Source organism: Bufo gargarizans, chromosome 6 (genome assembly GCF_014858855.1).
Source record: "Bufo gargarizans isolate SCDJY-AF-19 chromosome 6, ASM1485885v1, whole genome shotgun sequence".
Taxonomy (NCBI): Eukaryota; Metazoa; Chordata; class Amphibia; order Anura; family Bufonidae; genus Bufo; species Bufo gargarizans.
Genome location: NC_058085.1, coordinates 16,303,613 through 16,325,120, shown reverse-complemented (window position 1 = coordinate 16,325,120; position 21,508 = coordinate 16,303,613). Strand labels below are relative to the sequence as shown.

Here is a 21,508-nt window from a genome sequence, read left to right as displayed (position 1 = left end):
TTCAAATAGCGCAATGTGCAGAGAGAAGGCTGATACACGCAATGGTTGTGATCAGTAATTTCCTTTAGACAATCTTATACCATGATCATTGGTAGACGGCCAACAGCCGTGCGTCACATAAAACCACAAAGACATTCAGAAATGAAACCTCAAATCAGAAAGAGGATCTTAAACTTAGGCCTCTTTCACACTTGCGTTGTCCGGATCCGGCGTGTACTCCATTTGCCGGAATTACACGCCGGATCCGGAAAAACGCAAGTGAACTGAAAGCATTTGAAGACGGATCCGTCTTCAAAATGCTTTCAGTGTTACTATGGCAGCCAGGACGCTATTAAGGTCCTGGTTGCCATAGTAGGAGCGGGGGAGCAGTATATTTACAGTCTGCGCGGCTCCCGGGGCGCTCCAGAGTGACGTCACTTTACCATGGCTGCCAGGACTTTAGCGTCCCGGCAGCCATGGTAACCATTCAGAAAAAGCTAAATGTCGGATCCGGCAATGCGCCGAAATGACGTTTAGCTTAAGGCCTGGACCTTGAATTAATCCACTGGACCTTGACTAAAGATTGCATGGCCATGCGATAAGAAAATCTACTATTACAAACACCGCTCCAGGATACAGGATACAACTACAGGTGCCACTGACGAAGTATTATCTCTGCCTGCCGAATCCCGTGATCCCGCGATACAGTGACGTCAGCAACCCGAGATTTGCGACGTGAGACGCCGTAGCAGCCGGCATCACTCGCTCCTCGTGGAAGGACGGCTTAGCGGGGGACAATTTGGAACCAGGTATGAACTTAAACTGCTAATTTAGCACAAAGTGGCTTGAAATCTATAGTTCTGGGCGGTTATGCCAAAGTAACTTGGGAGAGACTTTCTTGTCAAAATATATATCTACATGCACGAGGAGACTTAAAATACCATTTGGAGCTACAGGTATTTTCTTTCGGGACATTTCAATTTCCGACTGCGGTTTGCGGTATTACCAATACCAACAGTGGTTTATTTACTGCAAGATTCTAGGCGGTGCAAAGTGCCAATCTTGAACATTAACGGCATGAGGATTGCACACCCACCGTTTATCAGTACAATTTTATGTGTTGGTACCAACTATTAGTTTTTATTGTTTGAGTGCATATATATGAATGATTTATTGGACACAACAGGTCCTATTCAATAAATATATCCTATAGTCCAGATGGTGTGAGTGGTCACTCCTTTCTTTCCCACTATCCACATTTTCTTTGGGTCCGGGCACCCAAGTTGTGAGTTAGCAGCACCCGACCATAACTACCCAGGTGTGAGCCAACCACCAACCTATTTCTACAAAAAGATAGTAGAGTTGGCCAGTTTAGTCAATTCAGAAAAACTGAGGGGCACGGCGAAATAGGGCATACTGGCTGAACTCGCAGGACTGTGAGTACAGATCCAACAGTCTATCACTTTTCATTCATTCCTTCAAACAGCACCTGATGGTGCCGTATCAAAGCATTGTCCCATTCATCATTCAGTGGACGAAACACTGCCGACACGCTCAGGGTCAGAGCCACTGTCAGCAGAAGGACCTTCATCTTGTGGTTCCAAGACTTTCTTGCAGTGAGAAGCGTGTATCCAGTTGAGTTTTCCTACAACCTTTACAGCGGTGTGGGTGGTCAACAGTACTTGAAAGGGACCATCGAATCTTGGATCTAGTGCTTTCTCACATGCCTCTTTATGACCACCCAGTCTCCGGGCTGCAAGCTGTCAGTCAGGATCTGGAAGTGAAGCAAACCCCTGTTTATGGTGCATTCTAGTCTTTTTGTGAGGGCCCGTATGTAACTGGTCAGACTGTGATTATTCATCTGCAGCTGCGGGGGAAAGTACAACCCTAACCTGGGGGCACTTCCAAACAGGATCTCAAATTGGGACAACCCTGTCGTCTTGTTTGGGGTAGTCCTTGCTGAATATAGAGCCAGAGGCAAGCACTCGGAAAGCTTGGATCACCCCTAATGCTTGAATAACTTCCCTCATCACTTCAACTGCTAAATGAGAACCTCTATCTGACTCCATAACTTCAGAAACACCATACCTGCATATCAGTTCACTGACTTCACTTTGCCGTATTCTTGGCATTTGCTTTGGCTATTGGGAAGGCTTCCGGCCAACCTGAAAAGAGATCACACACGAGAACTAATTCATACACTCCTACCTTTGGTAGTTGTATATAGTCTATCCAGTGTTTCCCAACCAGTGTGCCTCCAGCTGTTGCAAAACTACAACTCCCAGCATGCCTTGACAGCCTTTGGCTGTGTAGGCATGCTGGGAGTTGTAGTTTTGCAACAGCTGGAGGCACACTGGTTGGGAAACACTGGTCTATCTGCAGTCTCTGAAATGGGTAAAGTGGCCTGGGGGTGTGCTTGCTTGGAGTCTTCACCACTTGACCGGGGTTATTCACTGCACAGAGAAAACCCTGGAGCAATCCACCCTGCATTAACCACACTTATGGCACCTTTCGATAGGCGAGTGGGCCCGTGGGCCTCCTGAGCCATCATAGGATAGAGGGCTCTGGGTAGGCATATTTTTCCTGACACTTCCCAGAATCCCTGCCCATTCAGCACTGCTCCTCTCTGAATCTAGGTCTTTTCTCCTTCATTTGCCTGTGCAGACAGTTTAATCAACGCGTCTTCAGACATGTGGTGAGGCTTCAGGACGCCGACAGGGATTACCTCGGGTTTCCAAGGCTTCACTGCTGGATCACTATGTCATTTTCACCAGTATTCCAAGGGTTAAAATGACATCATTGGTATCTGCATACGAATACACCCACCTTGTCTGATTGGAGATCCCTAATCTGGAAGGGGATGAGTTTTTAGATAACATGGGGTATAAAGTATGCATGTAAAAACATTAGAGGGAAAGCTATCTATGAATTTACACTCTTCAACTAAAATAACTGCAACTAACAATTTACTTCAACAACAAAAAGAAACTTGGATTAATTTTTGTCTACTGGAAGAGTTTTAAGAAACCTGTCCATCCTTGACTTGGTAACGTATGTTATATTTTTGCTTGTGATATTATTAAGATATTCCTCTCAGCATATAGTCAAGAGTTCCCATATTGCGGGAACGTATAGTGTTAATCACCTCCCTAATGCTAGTTGTCCTCTTAGCAAAGATGCATATTGCTAATGGGAGATTAGACATTGTCTGAGTAGAGGAAAACTCTGGGAAATTATATTTCCATAGTCTGGTTGCTGAGTGGGATATAATATCATATTAATATCATTTATATTTTTGATTGTCATAGGCTGAGACAGAGTTAAGGGACAACATTTATTGTTCTTGTATTAATCTGTATTTTGTCATGTTATAACCTGTTGGTAAACAGAAAATCCTGAGCTTCTCTTGATGTATTAATTATTGGTCTGTTTGATAAAGATATAGCATTTATTTCTTATCATATGTTATTTTTAATAATTCTGTGATGATGAGAAAGTGATAGTGGATTACACCACCATCTAGTGGTGGTTTGTTGGTACTGCGTCAATTTGTCTATCCATTGATCTTATGTCAGTTTTATATTGGATTTATACTCATTTATTAGGGCTGCAGCTAACGATTATTTGAATAATCGATTAGTTGCCGATTAATTTCTACGATTAATCGATTAATCGGGAAAAAACGACAAAATTACAAAACAGAGAGGTTTATATGATCTTACTTGAAAAATTATGTTCAAAGGCCATATTAAAACAAATTGTGGACGACACTATTATGGGGGATCTGTGGACGACACTATTATGGGGGATCTGTGGACGACACTATTATGGGGGATCTGTGGACGACACTATTATGGGGGATCTGTGGACGACACTATTATGGGGGATCTGTGGACGACACTATTATGGGGGATCTGTGGACGACACTATTATGGGGGATCTGTGGACGACACTATTATAGGGGATCTATGGACGACACTATTATGGGGGATCTGTGGACGACACTATTATGGGGGATCTGTGGACGACACTATTATGGGGGATCTGTGGACGACACTTATGGGGGATCTGTGGACGAGACTATTATGGGGGATCTGTGGACGACACTATTATGGGGGATCTGTGGACGACACTTATGGGGGATCTGTGGACGACACTATTATGGGGGATCTGTGGACGACACTATTATGGGGGATCTATGGACGACACTTATGGGGGATCTGTGGACGACACTTATGGGGGATCTGTGGACGACACTTATGGGGGATCTGTGGACGACACTTATGGGGGATCTGTGGACGACACTTATGGGGGATCTGTGGACGACACTTATGGGGGATCTGTGGACGACACTTATGGGGGATCTGTGGACGACACTTATGGGGGATCTGTGGACGACACTTATGGGGGATCTGTGGACGACACTTATGGGGGATCTGTGGACGACACTATTATGGGGGATCTGTGGACGACACTATTATGGGGGATCTGTGGACGACACTATTATGGGGGATCTGTGGACGGCGCAGTTATGGAGAGGGGGATCTGTGGGAGGCGCAGTTATGGAGAGGGGGATCTGTGGGTGGCGTAGTTATGGAGAGGGGGATCTGTGGGTGGCGTAGTTATGGAGAGGGGGATCTGTGGGTGGCGCAGTTATGGAGAGGGGGATCTGTGGGTGGCTCAGTTATGGAGAGGGGGATCTGTGGGTGGCTCAGTTATGGAGAGGGGGATCTGTGGGTGGCTCAGTTATGGAGAGGGGGATCTGTGGGTGGCTCTGTTATGGAGAGGGGGATCTGTGGGTGGCGCTGTTATGGAGAGGGGGATATGTGCACTGTTATGGGCATAACAGTGCACAGATCCCTTTCCTCATAACAGTGCACAGATCCCCCTTCCCATAGCAGTGCCATACACAGACCCCCCCTCCTCCCCATAGCAGTGCTATACACAGACCCCCCTCCCCATAGCAGTGCCATACACAGACCCCCCTCCCCATAGCAGTGCCATAGACAGATCCTCCCCCCTCCCCATAACAGCCCCGGCCCCGATGCTTATAAGTCGGACTAATCACTGCATCTTTATTTTACCTTTTTACAATGACGCTCCTGTAACAGCCAGGCAGAGCGGACGGCGGCGCAACGTCACTCACTCACGTGACGCGCCTGCTCCGCCCACCTCATGAATGAAGGAGGCGGAGCAGGTGCGTCACGTGAGTGAGTGACGTTACGTCGCCGTCCGCTCTGCCTGGCTGTTACAGGAGCGTCATTGTAAAAAGGTAAAATAAAGATGCAGCGACCGCCCGCATAGCAACGAATCGGCGATTATTCGATAACTGGATTCGTCGACAACGAATCCAGTTATCGAATATAATCGATTAATCGTTGCAGCCCTATCATTTATAAATAAATTATTACATATATTTTGCATAATTGGTTGCCCCTTTGTTTTCATTAATTGCATAAATTAAATTTAGAGTCTCAAGATAAAAGAAAGGCGTTTTATGTCCCCCTAGGTGATTTCTTGACTGATTTCCATATTTTATTATTTTATTAACATTTTTTTTTTTTATATAAAGTATTTATATTTTATATAAAGATATATTTGACAATCAACTGTATACAATCATGAGGAGCATTTTCAGCTAAATCGGACAAAAGGCTACCTGTGCTACCCTCCCCCATTTCTGAATCTGTGATTGGTAACAAAATAGCAGGATTCAGAGTAGTAAATCTTTTGAAAGAAATGAGGAGTGCACATTGGAGTCTAAGTTGTCTAGCCATAGAAATATGTTTTGGTTGCACTTGTGTGAGTATGTCCTGTGTGTTTGCACAATTGGATGTTTCCACCCCCCCCCACTTCCTGAAACTCAAACTTATTGCTTAAGAGGAAATTGTGGGGAAGAGGGTGCATGTGGGTGCTATCTATACACAGAAACTGCCATGTCTTCACAGCTGCTTATTAATTTCATTGCCTGCACTGCCGCGACTGCCCTGACACAGGAGGGGGCGCCGCGGGCAACAGGATCTAACCTGGCTGACTGTGACCCTGAATTTCAGAACAGAACAAGTTAAATTCCTTATCATATTTTGGAATACTCAGGGCTGGGGCCGAGGTTATGCACAGCTTCATTGTATGAAAATTATTCACTGCCTCTTCTGTCATATGAAATGGGTCTGATAACAGACAATTACACAGAGGCTGCATTAACATGGAGGCATGTCTAATCCAGGGGCGACAGTATGACATCAGCCCCAAAAATACCCGTAGGCTTTATGCTCCTTTGGGCACTTGAATCCTTTCAACAGCCTCCCTTCTATCTGGGGTTTTCAAAATTGTCACCTTGTTAACTTCTCTAGGAACATGAACCAGCCTGCAACTGAGAGGCGGCCACTTAACTGGGTTTCTTCTTTAGTAACAATTGGGCAACAACTTACTGTCTTATCTTTTGTTTAACTGGCTCAGATTCACGGACAAAAACAGTTTCTCCCATAAATCCCACAGCCGGTACATAACAAGGGGTTAACTGATAAGGCTGCAAGAAACTCTTTCCTACTCTCTCTCTCTCTATTTGTCTGGAAGTTTTCCTCTTCTGCTCCCCGGACTTATTTAGTATGGTCCCCATAGTCGGTCTCAGTCCAATCCCAGGATTTCGGCCTGGCTCACAAGGCACTTTAAAGGGGTTGTCCGAGTTTATTTGTTTGTTCTTTCTATGTTCCTAACTAGTCAAATGTTACAGCTTTCCAATTAACTCACTTTATCTGCAGTGCCTGGTTTATCAGATTTGACTGAGGGTCACATGACCTGTGATGTCAGATTCTCTCCCTGCTCTGATAAAGTTCATTTAGAAGCCTGTAAACGAGACGTTACTGTGCTGGCCAGGCCCCCCTTCACTGCCGGGCTGTTTGCTCTCTCCTAGGATTCTTAACCCCTTCAGCTGCACAGACTGGGTATATATAATTTTTTCTCTAAATTTATTGTTCTACATGTCTTTGAAAAAAAAAAAATGTTTGGGCAAAAAAAAAATGTTTTGGGTAAAAGTTATAGCGTTTACAAACTATGGTACAAAAATGCGAATTTCCGCTTTTTGAAGCAGCTCTGACTTTCTGAGCACCTGTCATGTTTCCTGAGGTTCTACAATGCCCAGACAGTAGAAAACCCCCACAAATGACCCCATTTTGGAAAGAAGACACCCAAGGTATTTCATGATGGGCATAGTGAGTTCATGGAAGTTTCTATTTTTTGTCACAAGTTAGTGGACAAAAAATAAAAACTTCCATGAACTCACTATGCCCCTCACGGAATACCTTGGGGTGTCTTCTTTCCAAAATGGGGTCACTTGTGGGGTAGTTATACTGCCCTGGCATTTTAGGGGCCCTAATGCGTGAGAAGTAGTTTGAAATCAAAATGCATAAAAAATGCCCTGTGAAATCGTAAAGATACTCTTTAGAATTTGGGCCCCTTTGCGCACCTAGGCTGCAAAAAAGTGTCACACATGTGGTATTGCCGTACTCAGAAGAAGTAGGGCAATGTGTTTTGGGGTGTATTTTTACATATACCCATGCTGGGTGAGAAAAATATATCTGTAAAAGTCAACTTTTCCCCTTCTTTTTTTATACAAAGTTGTCATTTTAGAGAGATAATTCTCTCACCCAGCATGGGTATATGTAAAAAGACACCCCAAAACACATTGCCCTACTTCTCCTGAGTACGGCGATACCACATGTGTGTCACTTTTTTGCAGCCTAGGTGCACAAAGGGGCCCAAATTCCTTTTAGGAGGGCATTTTTAGACATTTGGATTCCAGACTTCTTCTCACGCTTTAGGGCCCCTAAAATGCCAGGGCAGTATAAATACCCCACATGTGACCCCATTTTGGAAAGAAGAAGCCCCAAGGTATTCCGTGAGGGGCATGGTGAGTTCATAGAAGTTTTTTTTTTTGGGCACAAGTTAGCGGAAATTGATTTTTTTATTTAATTTTTTTCTCACAAAGTCTCCCTTTCCGCTAACTTGTGACAAAAAGTTCAATCTTTCAAGGACTCAATATGCACCTCAGCGATTACCTTGCAGTGTCTTCTTTCCAAAATGGGGTCATTTGTGGGGTGTTTGTACTGACCTGGCATTTTAGGGGCCCTAAAGTGTGAGAAGAAGTCTGGAATATAAATGTCTAAAAAATTCTATGCATTTGGATTCCGTGAGGGGTATGGTGAGTTCATGTGAGATTTAATTTTTTGACACAAGTTAGTGGAATATGAGACTTTGTAAGAAAAAAAAAAAAAAACTATTTCGGCTAACTTGTGCCCAAAAAAATGTCTGAATGGAGCCTTACAGGGGGGGGGGGGGGGGGGGGGTGATCAGGGAGCCTATATGGGGTGATCAAGGGTTCATAAGAGGTTAATAAGTGACAGGGGGGTGTAGTGTAGTGTGGTGCTACTTATTACAGAGCTGCCTGTGTCCTCTGGTGGTCGATCCAAGCAAAAGGGACCACCAGAGGACCAGGTAGCAGGTATATTAGATGCTGTTATCAAAACAGCGTCTAATATACCTGTTAGGGGTTAAAAAAATAAAATAAAATAGCATCTACAGCCTGCCAGCGAACGATCGCCGCTGGCAGGCTGTAGATCCACTCGCTTACCTGCCGATCCTGTGAACGCACGCGCCTCTGTGCGCACGTTCACAGGAAATCTCGCGTCTCGCAAGATGACGCGCCAATGCGTGACTCTGCCTGAGACAGCCGCCTCCGGACCGCGATCCTGTGTTAGGCGGTCCGGAGACGGTTAAAGGGGTTGTATCACTTCAGTAAATGGCCTTTATTATGTAGAGAAGGTTAATACAAGACACTTACTAATGTATTGTGATTGTCTATATTGCCTCCTTTGCTTTCTGGATGTATCTTTCTATTACATTATTATATTACATACACTGCATGTTTCCATGGTTACGACCACCCTGTAATCCATCAGCGGTGGCCGTGCTTGCACACTGTAAGAAAAAGCACAGCCCTCTCTGGTAACCAGGACCATGGAAGCGCACATAGGCTGGTGATTTTTCATATAGTGTGCAAGCACGGCCACTGCTGATGGATTCCAGGGTGGTCGTAACCATGGAAACGAGCAGTGTATAATGGGATGGAAAAATGAATCCAGCCAGCAAAGTAAGTGTGAGAATAATGGCAGGGCTGTGGAGTCGGTAGATAAATGGTCCGACTCCAAATCAGACTCCTCAGTTTTTGGTACCTCCGACTCCGACTCCTCTGTATTTAATATGCGAATGTCATTACCACAGAACTACTGGCCAGGAAGCTGCTGCCTTCTCCTGTGTGTGCTGATCTGCTGATGATAGGGCAGTGGGGGGATCCGGGAAGGGGCATTTATTGTAAAGCCTGAGTTCCCTAGTAGAATCCCAGAGTCATGTTTAACGTTTAAGCTAACAATCTGAGTTTACACGTTTTTATCGCCTTAGCTGAATGACAGCAGTTTTTCTGATGGTTTACAGCTTCAGTCTTGAGCTATTGACCATCCATTCCCTTCACTTATACAAGTGTCTAGTCCTGCAAAAACATATTTACGTAATCAGTTATCAGTGAGAGGCGAGGTTAACCATGGGCGTTGCGTTCCCTGTAACAGCGGAACACAACACAATGGAAAGTATAAGTATTGCCGCTCCTTAACTGTGCATTGCGTGCCATATAGTGAAGCATATGAAAAGCGCGCTTCTTCATGGTCACTTTACGGGTTTGTTTTGCGGTAACGTGACGCACTGCGTGCATTGGCCTTTATTCTTACAGTAGAGAAGTTCCGTATTTTTCGCAAAAGTGGGGGAAAAATAGCAGTGCGTCTTATGGGTCGAATGCTACGACCGTCCGGTGAATAGGCTGAGAGGGAGGAGGGGCTGGGGGCCGGCATCTGTTTCTGTAATGGCAGTGGGGCCCGGTGCAGTCACTGTATTCTACTACACCGGGCCCCGCTCACTGTAGTATACAGTAATCATATCTAACTTGTGGGTATTGTTAAAGTATTCCAATCATCTGAAAAACTTCTTGCCAGTCAGGACGCCGGGCGGGCGCTCGTAGCGTAGCTCACTACGTCACGCGCCTGCTCCGCCCACTCTATGAATGAAGCAGGCACCGGGCCCCGCTGCCATTACAGCAACAGATGCCGGCCCCCATTCACTACACAGGGACACTGTTATGGGGGGGGATCTGTGGATGACACATAAGATAAGATGCTATATATGTGTCATCCACAGATGCCCCCACAATGATCCCCCATAACAGTGCCACCCACAGATGCCCCCATAACAGTGCCACCCACAGATGCCCCCATAACAGTGTCATCCATAGACCACCATTAGTTCAAAACCCACCAAAAGCACACCTTTTGGTTCAAAATATTTTTTCTTATTTTCCTCCTCAGAAACCTGCATCTTATAGGGCGAAAAATACGGCAATTAATTATAACTTTTTGTGAATTGGGACATTTAAACTTTATTTTTATATTTTTTTTATTCCAATTTAAATCTAGTAGGAGTCGGTTCATTTTTTGCCGACTCCAGGTACCCAAAATTGCCTCTAACTCCTCGACTCCGACTCCACAGCCCTGAGTAATGGTCAATGATATTTTATATGACTATATATATCTGTGCATGAAAACTATGGTCTAGTACAGTGATAGGCAAAATGCGGCTCTCCAGCTGTTGCAAAACTACAACTCCCACCATGCCCTGCTGTAGGCTGAAAGCTGTAGGCAGTCTTTGCATGCTGGGAGTTGTAGTTCTGCAACAGCTGGAGAGCCGTAGTTTGCCCATCACTGGTCTAGTATAGTTAAGTTGTTATTGATGTGGGTGAATGTATAATTGATCTCATCATATTCCGCTGCTGTATAACATTATGACGTCAGGATCACACTTTAAGGGCCATCTGTAGATGTAACTAGATGTGGTACGTGCACGGAAAAGGGTGAATGTCCCTGTCTGAATAGTAACACGATTACACAAATAAAACAGGCATTTTTGGTCATATATAAATCAGTGGACTCAAGGATAATGTGCCAGATGTCCGGAGGGATGAACTTGTTGTCTATATACTTGTCGAATTACTCATTATCTAATTATACAACTACATCATAATAATAATAATTGTATCACGTGGATCTATGTAACCTTCAATTGTCCAATCATAAGGATATAAAATAAAGCTATTCTGAGGTGGATCTCAGATCTCCGCAGATACAGCCCTATTGTGATTGTGTCCGCGTTATTTGCAGTAGGCCTAATATCTGATGATTACTTGTACCGGAAATTAATTACTTATTCATATTGAGACAAACCCTGGGTAAGGTTTATCAAATAGTTTATTTACAGATCCCTATGCAGGCGTTGAACCTATCTTGTCCCAGGTGAAAATTTAATACTTCACTTTTATTATTATTTGGGTTAAAATACGTGCTTTATACCTTTATTTAATTTTACTTAATGAACCAAATAATAGAAAAAGATTACAAATACAGTAAACACTCCACTGCGTGGTCAGATGATGCTCAGTGAGTCAGGAGGGAGAGCACGTGCACTATCTCTCACCCCGTCACTTATAGGCAGTGGCTGCCTTCATGTTGCTTGCAGTGACACCTTCATCCAGGCTGAGTTGTGGGAGCTGAACTCACTCTTCCCACTTCTAATACAGCACATGGATGATACCATGTGTTAGCTGACCTCTGTCTATCCCTTTGGTGGTGCACACTGCGTACATAACATTCATGGCTTGAATACCGTATCACACTGCTACACTACTCTAGCTTTGATAAGTAGGCCGTCCGGACCACGCAGTGGACTGTTTACTGTATTTTTTCTATTATTTGGTTCATGAAGTAAAATTAAATAAAAAGGTATAAAGCATGTATTTTAACCCAAATAATAAAAAAAAGTGAAGTATTACATTTTCACCTGGGACAAGATAGGTTCAACGCCTGCATAGGCATCTGTAAATGAAATGAATTACTCTAACAGAAGCAAAATGGACAATAACAATACCTTAGTAATGCCTCGTATTAACTTTCTCTCCATGACAAACGCCACTTGCTGAAGTGAGACAACCCCTTTAAGAGTGTGGAGCTGGAAGGTGTTCCACTTACCTGAGCGGGGCGTGTCCTCCTCTTCCTCTGACAATCCTTCACTATGGACGGTCGGATGTTTTTATTTCAACTACCAAGTGCAGGAGTCAGGCTCCAGGCTGTGCTGCAGGAGGAAGTAAAGGACCTGTGAAGATGTCATGGCCATGTGACAAAATTTGGGAGGAGTCAAGCTCCAGGCTGGGCCGCAGGAGGAAGTAAAGGACCTGTGGTGATGTCATGACCATGTGATCAGGTGTGGGAGGAGTCAGGCTCTAGGCTGTGCTGCAGGAGGAAGTAAAGGACCTGTGATGATGTCATGACCATGTGATCATGTGTGGGCGGAGTCATGGAAATCAAATTACCAGGATTATCTGCTCTGTGTATGCAGGTCTTTGTTGTGCAGCTTGTAATTCCAGTCTGTATGTAATGTTTATATGGATGAGCTGTATGTGTGTGATGTGTAAGTAGTTTGGCAGGGCTGTATTGTGTAATGGCTGTATGGCTGAGCTGTATGTGTGTGATGTGTAAGTAGCTGGGCAGGGCTGTAATGTGTAATGGCTGTATAGCTGAGCTGTATGTGTGTGATGTGTAAGTAGTTGGGCAGGGCTGTATTGTGTAATGGTTGTATAGCTGAGCTGTATGTGTGTGATGTGTAAGTAGTTGGGCAGGGCTGTATTGTGTAATGGCTGTATAGCTGAGCTGTATGTGTGTGATGTGTAAGTAGTTGGGCAGGGCTGTATTGTGTAATGGCTGTATAGCTGAGCTGTATGTGTGTGATGTGTAAGTAGTTGGGCAGGGCTGTATTGTGCAATGGCTGTATAGCTGAGCTGTATGTGTGTGATGTGTAAGTAGTTGGGCAGGGCTGCATTGTGTAATGGCTGTATAGCTGAGGCCTCGTTCACATCAGCGTTCAGTCCTCCGTTCGGCTTTCCGTTCTGACTTGCGTCCGTTTCAAAATTGAAACGGATTCATTCATAACGGAACGTAACGGACATATTTTGCTACGTTTTTAAACGGATACCATCTAACGGATACGTTAATAAACGGATTAAAAATGTCAGTTAATGTCCGTTCAATCCGTTTAGTTACTCCGATAACGGATCAGTTTTTTTCCTTTTTTTTTTTTTCAGTTGTCCCTCCCCTATCTGCATGCTATATAAAAATGGTGCCATATTGTGACATCCAATTGCTGGAAAAGGAACAATGCTGCCTGCTCATGTCCTTTTTTCTGTGGACTATATGATATGGAAACTTCAAAAGATGCGAATGTCATCCATGAAAAGGAGACGGCGATATTGGGTGCATCCCATTACATCATGCCGAATGACACGAGGTGTATATTCGACCCTTTATCAAGAACTCCGAAAACACCCTGTCAAATTTGCAGAATATCTCCGTGTAAGTGTCGCAAGCTTTGATGACCTTTCCCGTTTACGTCGCCGATTGAGACGGAAGGATACGAAATTTCACTCTGCGGTATGTATGGTACAACTTTCCATTATTGCTTCTACTGTGTTTCAGAGCCTTTTTGTTTTTATTATTATTGTGAGTATATGATTAATCTCAAGAGAAAAGTTTTTAAATATAGTAGTTACCTAAAATATGTAAATGCATCCAAATTTGATACCATTTTCCGTTCAACCGCTAGGTAATGTTGATCTGTTTGCTGTGAAGGATCTTGAATTAATGCTTGTGGGACAATCCAAAAAGTTGTTTTGCTGCAGTTTTTTTATTGTGAATAGTATTTGTGTAACAATTATGTTAAATTTTATTTTATTTTTTTGTAGGTTTCTGGCTAGTGGTGAAAGTTTTTCCAGTCTTCATTTTCAATTTCGACTAGGGAAATCTACAATATCTTACATTGTTAAAGATACCTGCCGGGCAATTTGGAATCTTCTGCGTGAAGAATTTCTTCCCCATCCTACTTGCCAACAGTGGATCAGCATAGCCGACAAGTTTTATGAGGTGACACAGTTTCCCAATTGTATTGGTGCAGTGGATGGGAAGCATGTGAGGCTCTTGAAGCCCCCACGTAGTGGATCCTCCTTTTTTAACTATAAAAAGTATTTTTCTGTGATCCTAATGGCAATTGTTGATGCAAATTACAAATTTGTGGCTGTTGATATTGGAGCTTTTGGACGAACAAATGACTCGCGTGTTTTTAAAAATTCTAATATGGGAAAAAGGCTGTACTCCGGAAACTTTGGTATACCAGAGCCCAGGCCTTTACCAGGTACTACAAACCCTGCACTTCCATTTGTTCTAGTCAGAGATGAAGCTTTCCAAATGTGTGGAAATTTACTGAAGCCATATGCCAGCCGTGGTCTAGACTATCGCAAAAGAGTGTTCAATTACAGACTGACTCGAGCAAGAAGAATGGTCGAGTGTGCTTTTGGCATATTGACTGCAAAATGGCGAATATTCACTCGTCCAATACAATTGAAAACAGATACTGTGGATGATGTCATAAAAGCATGTGTTGTGTTGCACAATTATGTACTGACCAAAGAGCCTTTGCCTACGGAGCCACTGTCATTAAATCCACCTGGAGATCACATAGAAACTGGCCCAAGATCAACAGTTGCTGTGAGTCGCATGCGCAATCAATTTGCAGAATATTTCATTTCTTCAGCTGGATCTGTGCATTGGCAGGAGGAACATATTTGAACAAATATTCTCTATTGTTTGTTACTGTTTGTTTATTAAATATGTACAGTTTAAAGTTGTAATTAGTTATGTACATAATAGTTTATTTTATTGTTTCTTCTTAATATATTGTTGTTTATTGTTGAGTCAACCATGATGTATCGGTCTACCTACATTTATTGCCTTGGATTCAGCAAAAGGTAAGCCTCTCCAAGCATCTCCATATCCCTTGTTTGTCGTTTTGAGTCTTGAAAGTATGAAAACCACTGACAAAGAATATTTGAAATTATAAAAGTATTTATTTAGATAAATACTTTTTTTTAAACATATTTTTATATTTTAATAATCATTTGCATAAGTTTACAAATAAACTTCCATAAAAGCACGTAGCTCAACACAATGGAACTAGAATTCACATAAGAAAAGGATAAGCTCTACCGTACATGTAGGAATAACAAAATGTCCATTGTGAAAAAGTTGTTCTATCTGTGACTGAAGTGTACACCATTCTCATGATTGCACATCCTATGTGATAGCATCATCATACCAAGTTCAGAATAATCACACTACAGTATGCACCGCGAGACATGTCTTCCTTGAGCGGGCAAGAAGTTATATGGTGACATGAATCATGCAAATGGAAGTGCACATTATCAGTTATTTCAATGCTGCTATGCACCAAACACAGGGCTACTGTGCATCATCAATATGATGTAAAAAGTGCTAGACTACAGCCATGTGGGTGGCACAACATGCAAAGAATCAGTGTAATCACCGATGGTGTGTCCTCCAGTACCCCTTTAAATTACATCAGCAGGTACAATTTTTTTTTGACAAACACCATGTCTCTGAGTGTGTTCAGTCTTGTGCATGAGACATTATATCAAAGAAAATAGTAATGACATATGCCATTTCTATTATTGTATTTGCATTGTTTTCAAGCAAGTGTACAATGGAGGATCACGATAGCGAGACAATAGCAATGGAACAACAGGTGAATGAAAAAGTCATCAGCTTTGTGCAGACCACGCAAGGTGGTGAATAAGTGACAGTATAAAGATTTGTGTACTGTGTCACTCACTCACAAGTGGTAAACAAGAACTATCATCATAATCATTGCAGTCCATTACCGTAAAAGAGTTGAACCAATTTGAGTCTAGTCATGGTAGCTAATCTCTGTGTCTCTGACCCATGTGCTGATGAATGGCATTTTTCTCCTTAATATAAGGAAAAAAGACTAGTTGGAAAACTGTAAGTCATCAGCACCTTGGGCAGGAGATAAAGAAATCATGAATAATAAGGCCAATTACTCTTTTTAGGGTCCAATCTGCTATGATTATCATGTTAGTTCTTGAAAATCTAAACGTCCGAACGAGGAAATCAAACCACCTGCCTATATTTAGCAGCTTGTATCGGCTTCTGAAAGCTGATAAGTGCACAATAATTACACACATATCTGAAACATCCTTATTAATCTAATAATACAAAAGTATAAAACATATATAAAATCTTTCAAGTTCAACATCATTAAAGTGCAAAAATTGACACAGCGGTCAATATAAACCTTGTGAGGTACTTATTTATAAACTTCCAAAAATTGACACAGTGGTCAATATAAACCTTGTGAGGTACTTATTTATAAACTTCAACAAATTGACACAGTGGTCAATATAAACCTTGTGAGGTACTCATTTATAAACTTTAAAACATAATATATATTTTGTTAACTAGGGTGGTGGTTGAGTGAATGGAGCCTTTCCTGGGGCTGCAGTTGGGGACCCAGCATCTTCTGCACTTTGGTCTAGAAGTGATTGCATGAACGAATGTTGTGGTCTGACATATTCACCCTGTTGTTGATGTTGTGGGGTATGAAGGGAATATGAATCAGTATCAGATTGGTATGGAACAGATTTGTTTGAGAAAGGGGTAGTAAAAGTGGTTGGAGTGGGAAAAACGGAGGTGGAAACACCTTCGTTTATGGAGATTTTATTTGGAGTTGACATAGAAATCACATCTGGACTTGGTGTCTGTAGACGTGTTTGGGAACTTCCAGTGTTGTTGGATTGGAAAGGTGTTTGTGCAGAGACATAGGAAGGTAGCTGTGATTGAGATTGGCTTAAAGTCTCTTGAAAGGTTGATGCAGGTTGATATCTGACGGATGTGCTATGGCTTTGAGAAGGTGGAAATGTGTGAGCCGTTGGGTATTGGTGGGACGTAGGTTGTCTTTGGGACGGTGGATGGCTTTGGGATGGAATAAAGATGTGGGATGTTGATGGAAAGTTCTGTAAAGCTGGAAAGTTTTGTGCAGTGCCTACGTTTTGGGCCTGTGGGAAGTTGTGGTACGTAGGTAAAGTTTTGGATGGGGGAAAGTTTTGGGAGTGGCTAAAGTTTTGGGATAGGGCTAAGTTTTGTGACTGTTGAAAGTTTTGTGACTGGGGAGCGATATGTGGCTCAGAGTATGAGTGAGCAGGTGGAGAAGTCATGGATGTTGGGTAGGAGGTGGCTGGTGGATACGACTGAGCCAGAGGAACAAAATTAGAGGATGGTGCGTGTTTAATATTCCAAACAGTTTTGATCAATGTCACTCGACAATCACAATTCTGCTCTGGAGTCATGTTGTCCATCCAATGACTTAACGTTAAGAGAAACTGATGATTATGGTTAAGGGGTTCTGGACGACAAACTACCTTGACATGATTGATCATGGAAGTTAACTCTTGCTTATACCGAGTTTGCTCCTCCTCTATTTTTAATAAACAATCTCGGAAGATCAGTGCAAGATCCTCAAAGACTCTATGTGGTCTTCGAAGTGGCCTCGGCCTACTTAAAACTCTGTCAAAGGCAGAAGAACTGAACTGTCGAGTATTTTCAATCTGAGCACATGTCTCAGTTTGCCGGCCGCGCGACTCCAGAGCAGAATCCTGTGACTGAGATGGTAATGAAGTTTGATCGGTAGATCGTCCAGACAATTGTTCGGTTGAGTCCTCATGTTCAACAGGTTCTGCTTCAGGAGGGAGTGTGCTTGAATGAGTCCTAAAATAGATAGGGAAATAAAAGGTATAATTTCTATATTCATAATTTTTTTTGGCTTCTCTTTAGGAAATTTAACTCACATGCGCTGCTGAAAACAACGTTGAAGAAATTGAAGATGTGGTGCATATTGGTAAGGTTTCCTCCGAGAAGTACCCGAACCACTTGGCGCCGTTCGTTCATGATTGAGGTCACGCATAAACCTATCGCGTATTGACCTCCAGCGTGTTGATATGATTTCAGCTAGAAAATAAAGAACAATTTTAATAACCGTATATAATGCTATATATATTCTTTTCTGTTGACATCGGATTGCATAAAAAACTGTTGCCCCAGGCAGTCCAAAATTCTGCATTGTATTTAACTGTTATTTTGCCCGGTACCTGAATTGGCTGTATCAGTTGTTGAAACAAAGTTTTCCAAACAGAAAACTTATGCTCACTTCACTATTCTTCCAACTAGAAACATCACTATCAAATCTTCTAAAACCAAATGATTTAACAAAAGGAATGAAATTAATGTACCACAATTTTTTTTAGCCTGACGACTCAAATCGTTCCATGTGGGAACCAAATTGGCATAGACCTCTTGCCATTGTCGACGAGTCGTGTTGTGGTCCGAGTGCTTGGGGTCTGTTTGGTCCCATAGAGCTGGCCTTGCTTCTACTAGCTGTATTAGCAGTTCACAGTTTATGATTGGGAGAAATTGCCTATCTTCCTCGTCCAATTCTTGCTGTCTACCCTATTTGGTTTAAAACAAATGTTATCATTACCTATAAAAGCTACCTGCAATTCCAATAGCACTTAAGTCTTTTGGATAAAACTTGTATAGCGAATATGTTGCATGTGCCAACCACTGCCCACTGCATCTTTTGTTTTAATAAAAAAATATAAAAATTTTTTGGGTTTCCTTGTATTTAATCTTTGGGTGTGAACGGCTATAAAGATATAGACTTGGCGAGCGGGTCATTGCTTTTTATTTTATAAGAGAGTAGCCCCTGTTCATGGTATGTCCATTATGGCATAAGCAACACTTAAACTTTGGTTTGGGTAAAACAAATGTCTCCAATCCTCATGGTCATTTGTTCTAATAATAAAAAAAAATTGAGGTATGATGGCCACGTTATCTTATAGGTGATATAAGATACTGTATACTGAGGGCAGTGTGGACAGCTCACATCACAGCACATGTGCCTACTCACACGGCCTACACGTCCACCACGACTGCCACGACCACGTTGTCCGCGACCACCACGCCTGGAAGTTCTTTTTTGAACAGGTGATGGATTTTCAATTTGACTGTTTGGGTCCTAATAAATAATATAGTTATCACAAAAGAAAATTGATTTAGTTAGAGAACCTAAGTATAGATACTCACATCATCGTCGTTATGACGTCTACTTCGCGGATTTTCTATTGAATGTGTACCCTCCTGTGTCTGAAAAACAAACACAGTTTTCTATTCAGTGAAAATTGCCATCTGCCTGCCCTGCAGCAACCAAAATGCCATATACACTATTTCAAATCTTGTTGCCAATACATTGGCCTATCTATCCTTTTGCGGTGTTGGCAAATCATGTACCTTTCGAGTTTATATCCATTGTACCAATTATGGATGTGTAGAAACCAAAAAATCTAAATATAACATTCCACACTTACTGACTCCATTGGTTCAGGAGAAAAACGCAATTCCTCGCCAGCAGAGGATTCAGTGTCGGAGTGTCCCTGAAATATATAAATATGTATTGTGGTTCAAACATATTTTATTATTTGGATCATTAATAATAGATTTTAATTTAAAGATTTTTACCTGCATGTGAAAGGAGGGGGTACTTCGACTGCAAAGCCGAAGGAGAAGGCGAAGACATCTGAAAACGTTACAGAAACATTATAGACAAGAGCTTATAGACATATTTCAACATACACATTGGCACAAGATGCAACAAGGGTAAAAACAGGGATTAGTCAAAACACAAAATTGCTCCTCTGGTCATTAAAATTATATCAACCTTATAGCATTCCCCAGTAGTCTTATAGCATTCTCCAGCAGCCTTATAGCATCCTCCAGTAGCCTAGTAGCACCCCCGCAGTAGCCGAATAGCATCCCCCACTTGCGCAATAGCATCCTCCAACAGGCTTCAACAGTAGCATAATAGCATTCCCCAGTAGCCTTATAGCATCCTCCCATAGCCTTATAGCATCCACAGTTTCAAAATATTTGCCCCCAGTAGCCAAATAACATGTCCCAGTAGCGTAATAGCATCTCACAAAAGACTAATAACATCCCCCATGTGCCTAATAGCATCCACAGTTTCAAGATATTAGCCCCCAGTAGCCAAATAGCATGCACCAGTAGATGATCGAAGTAAATACTTTTCAATTGCATCAATTCATACCCTTTTCTTGAGACTTTCTCCAACTTGCACATCAGCCTTCAGAAATGGTGAGGAGTAGCGCTCACGTGACTGTCACATGACACTCCCTTGTTTTCCTGTCTTCGTTTGTAAGTTCCTGTTTGTTCTGCGCATGTTCAGCAACAAAAAAAACGTACTTTAGGAACGCTATGTCCGCGAAATAAAAATTGAACAATCCGTTTCTCATTTACTACAATGAACGTGAATGGACGCTCCGTCAAGAATCCGCTTTTCTGAATGTAGAAAAAAATCCTGCAAGCAGGATTTTGTTTTCCGTCTGAAAAAACGTATTCCGAACGTATTACCAACTAACGGAGTCAAACGTATGCATACATACGTCAATTAGTTTCTATGGGAGGTTGAACAGATACGTTTTTAGATTTTTTTTTCTACTTCCGGACGGACTACAGGAACGGAGAGCTTGAACGCAGATGTGAACATAGCCTGAGCTGTATGTGTGTGATGTGTAAGTAGTTGGGCAGGGCTGTATTGTGTAATGGCTGTATAGCTGAGCTGTATGTGTGTGATGTGTAAGTAGTTGGGCAGGGCTGTATTGTGTAATAGCTGTATAGCTGAGCTGTATGTGTGTGATGTGTAAGTAGTTGGGCAGGGCTGTATTGTGTAATGGCTGTATAGCTGAGCTGTATGTGTGTGATGTGTAAGTAGTTGGGCAGGGCTGTATTGTGTAATGGCTGTATAGCTGAGCTGTATGTGTGTGATGTGTAAGTAGTTGGGCAGGGCTGTATTGTGTAATAGCTGTATAGCTGAGCTGTATGTGTGTGATGTGTAAGTAGTTGGGCAGGGCTGTATTGTGTAATGGCTGTATAGCTGAGCTGTATGTGTGTGATGTGTAAGTAGTTGGGCAGGGCTGTATTGTGTAATGGCTGTATAGCTGAGCTGTATGTGTGTGATGTGTAAGTAGTTGGGCAGGGCTGTATTGTGTAATGGCTGTATAGCTGAGCTGTATGTGTGTGATGTGTAAGTAGTTGGGCAGGGCTGTATTGTGTAAAGGCTGTATAGCTGAGCTGTATGTGTGTGATGTGTAAGTAGTTGGGCAGGGCTGTATTGTGTAATGGCTGTATAGCTGATCTGTATGTGTGTGATGTGTAAGTAGTTGGGCAGGGCTGTATTGTGTAAGGTTTATGTAGTTCAACAATATGTTTATGTAGCAGTGCTGTACGTGTGTAATAGCTGTATAGCTGAGTTGTATGTATTTGCAAGCAAGCCATTTATGTGTAATATGTATGGACTGGGGGGGACACTGTATTTTTTTACTTAAAGGGGTTCTGCAGGGTTTATTTTACTGATCTGTCCTCTGGATAGATCTTTAGCATCTGAT

At 42.4% G+C, this 21,508-nt stretch overlaps 1 protein-coding gene, 2 long non-coding RNA genes and 1 pseudogene across 4 annotated transcripts; 1 reads left to right on the top strand and 3 right to left on the bottom strand.

Moving 5' to 3' along the window:
• LOC122940392 overlaps positions 1-21,508 on the bottom strand; it is a 718,635-nt pseudogene that overhangs the window by 679,819 nt on the left and 17,308 nt on the right.
• Positions 687-12,227, bottom strand: LOC122940514. Its single transcript, XR_006390339.1, has 3 exons — positions 12,102-12,227; positions 2,068-2,144; positions 687-1,753 (listed from the first exon to the last, which is right to left on the bottom strand). It is a non-coding gene; the product is annotated as an uncharacterized LOC122940514 (long non-coding RNA).
• LOC122940533 lies at positions 12,432-14,924 on the top strand. The gene is made up of 3 exons (XR_006390358.1): positions 12,432-12,468; positions 13,211-13,556; positions 13,868-14,924. It is a non-coding gene; the product is annotated as an uncharacterized LOC122940533 (long non-coding RNA).
• Positions 15,710-20,529, bottom strand: LOC122940419 (extensin-like). Of its 2 annotated transcripts, XM_044297092.1 has the most exons (6): positions 20,152-20,529; positions 19,415-19,480; positions 19,134-19,193; positions 18,958-19,065; positions 17,840-17,999; positions 15,710-17,759 (listed from the first exon to the last, which is right to left on the bottom strand). In XM_044297092.1, the coding sequence occupies exons 5-6, from the start codon at positions 17,953-17,955 to the stop codon at positions 16,454-16,456; spliced, it is 1,422 nt and encodes a 473-aa protein (XP_044153027.1). In that variant the 5' UTR covers positions 17,956-17,999; positions 18,958-19,065; positions 19,134-19,193; positions 19,415-19,480; positions 20,152-20,529; the 3' UTR covers positions 15,710-16,453. The 2 variants fall into 2 exon arrangements, with proteins under 2 accessions (XP_044153027.1, XP_044153026.1); XM_044297091.1 differs by lacking the exons at positions 18,958-19,065; positions 19,134-19,193; positions 19,415-19,480; positions 20,152-20,529 and having other exon boundaries at positions 17,840-18,606.

Coding starts and splice junctions, on each gene's coding strand:
- LOC122940419 (XM_044297091.1), bottom strand. CDS start 18,111: ATGCAGAATTTTGGACTGCCTGGGGCAACAGTTTTTTATGCAATCCGA. Junction 17,760..17,839: donor CGTTGTTTTCAGCAGCGCAT/GTGAGTTAAATT, acceptor TATCTATTTTAG/GACTCATTCAAGCACACTCC.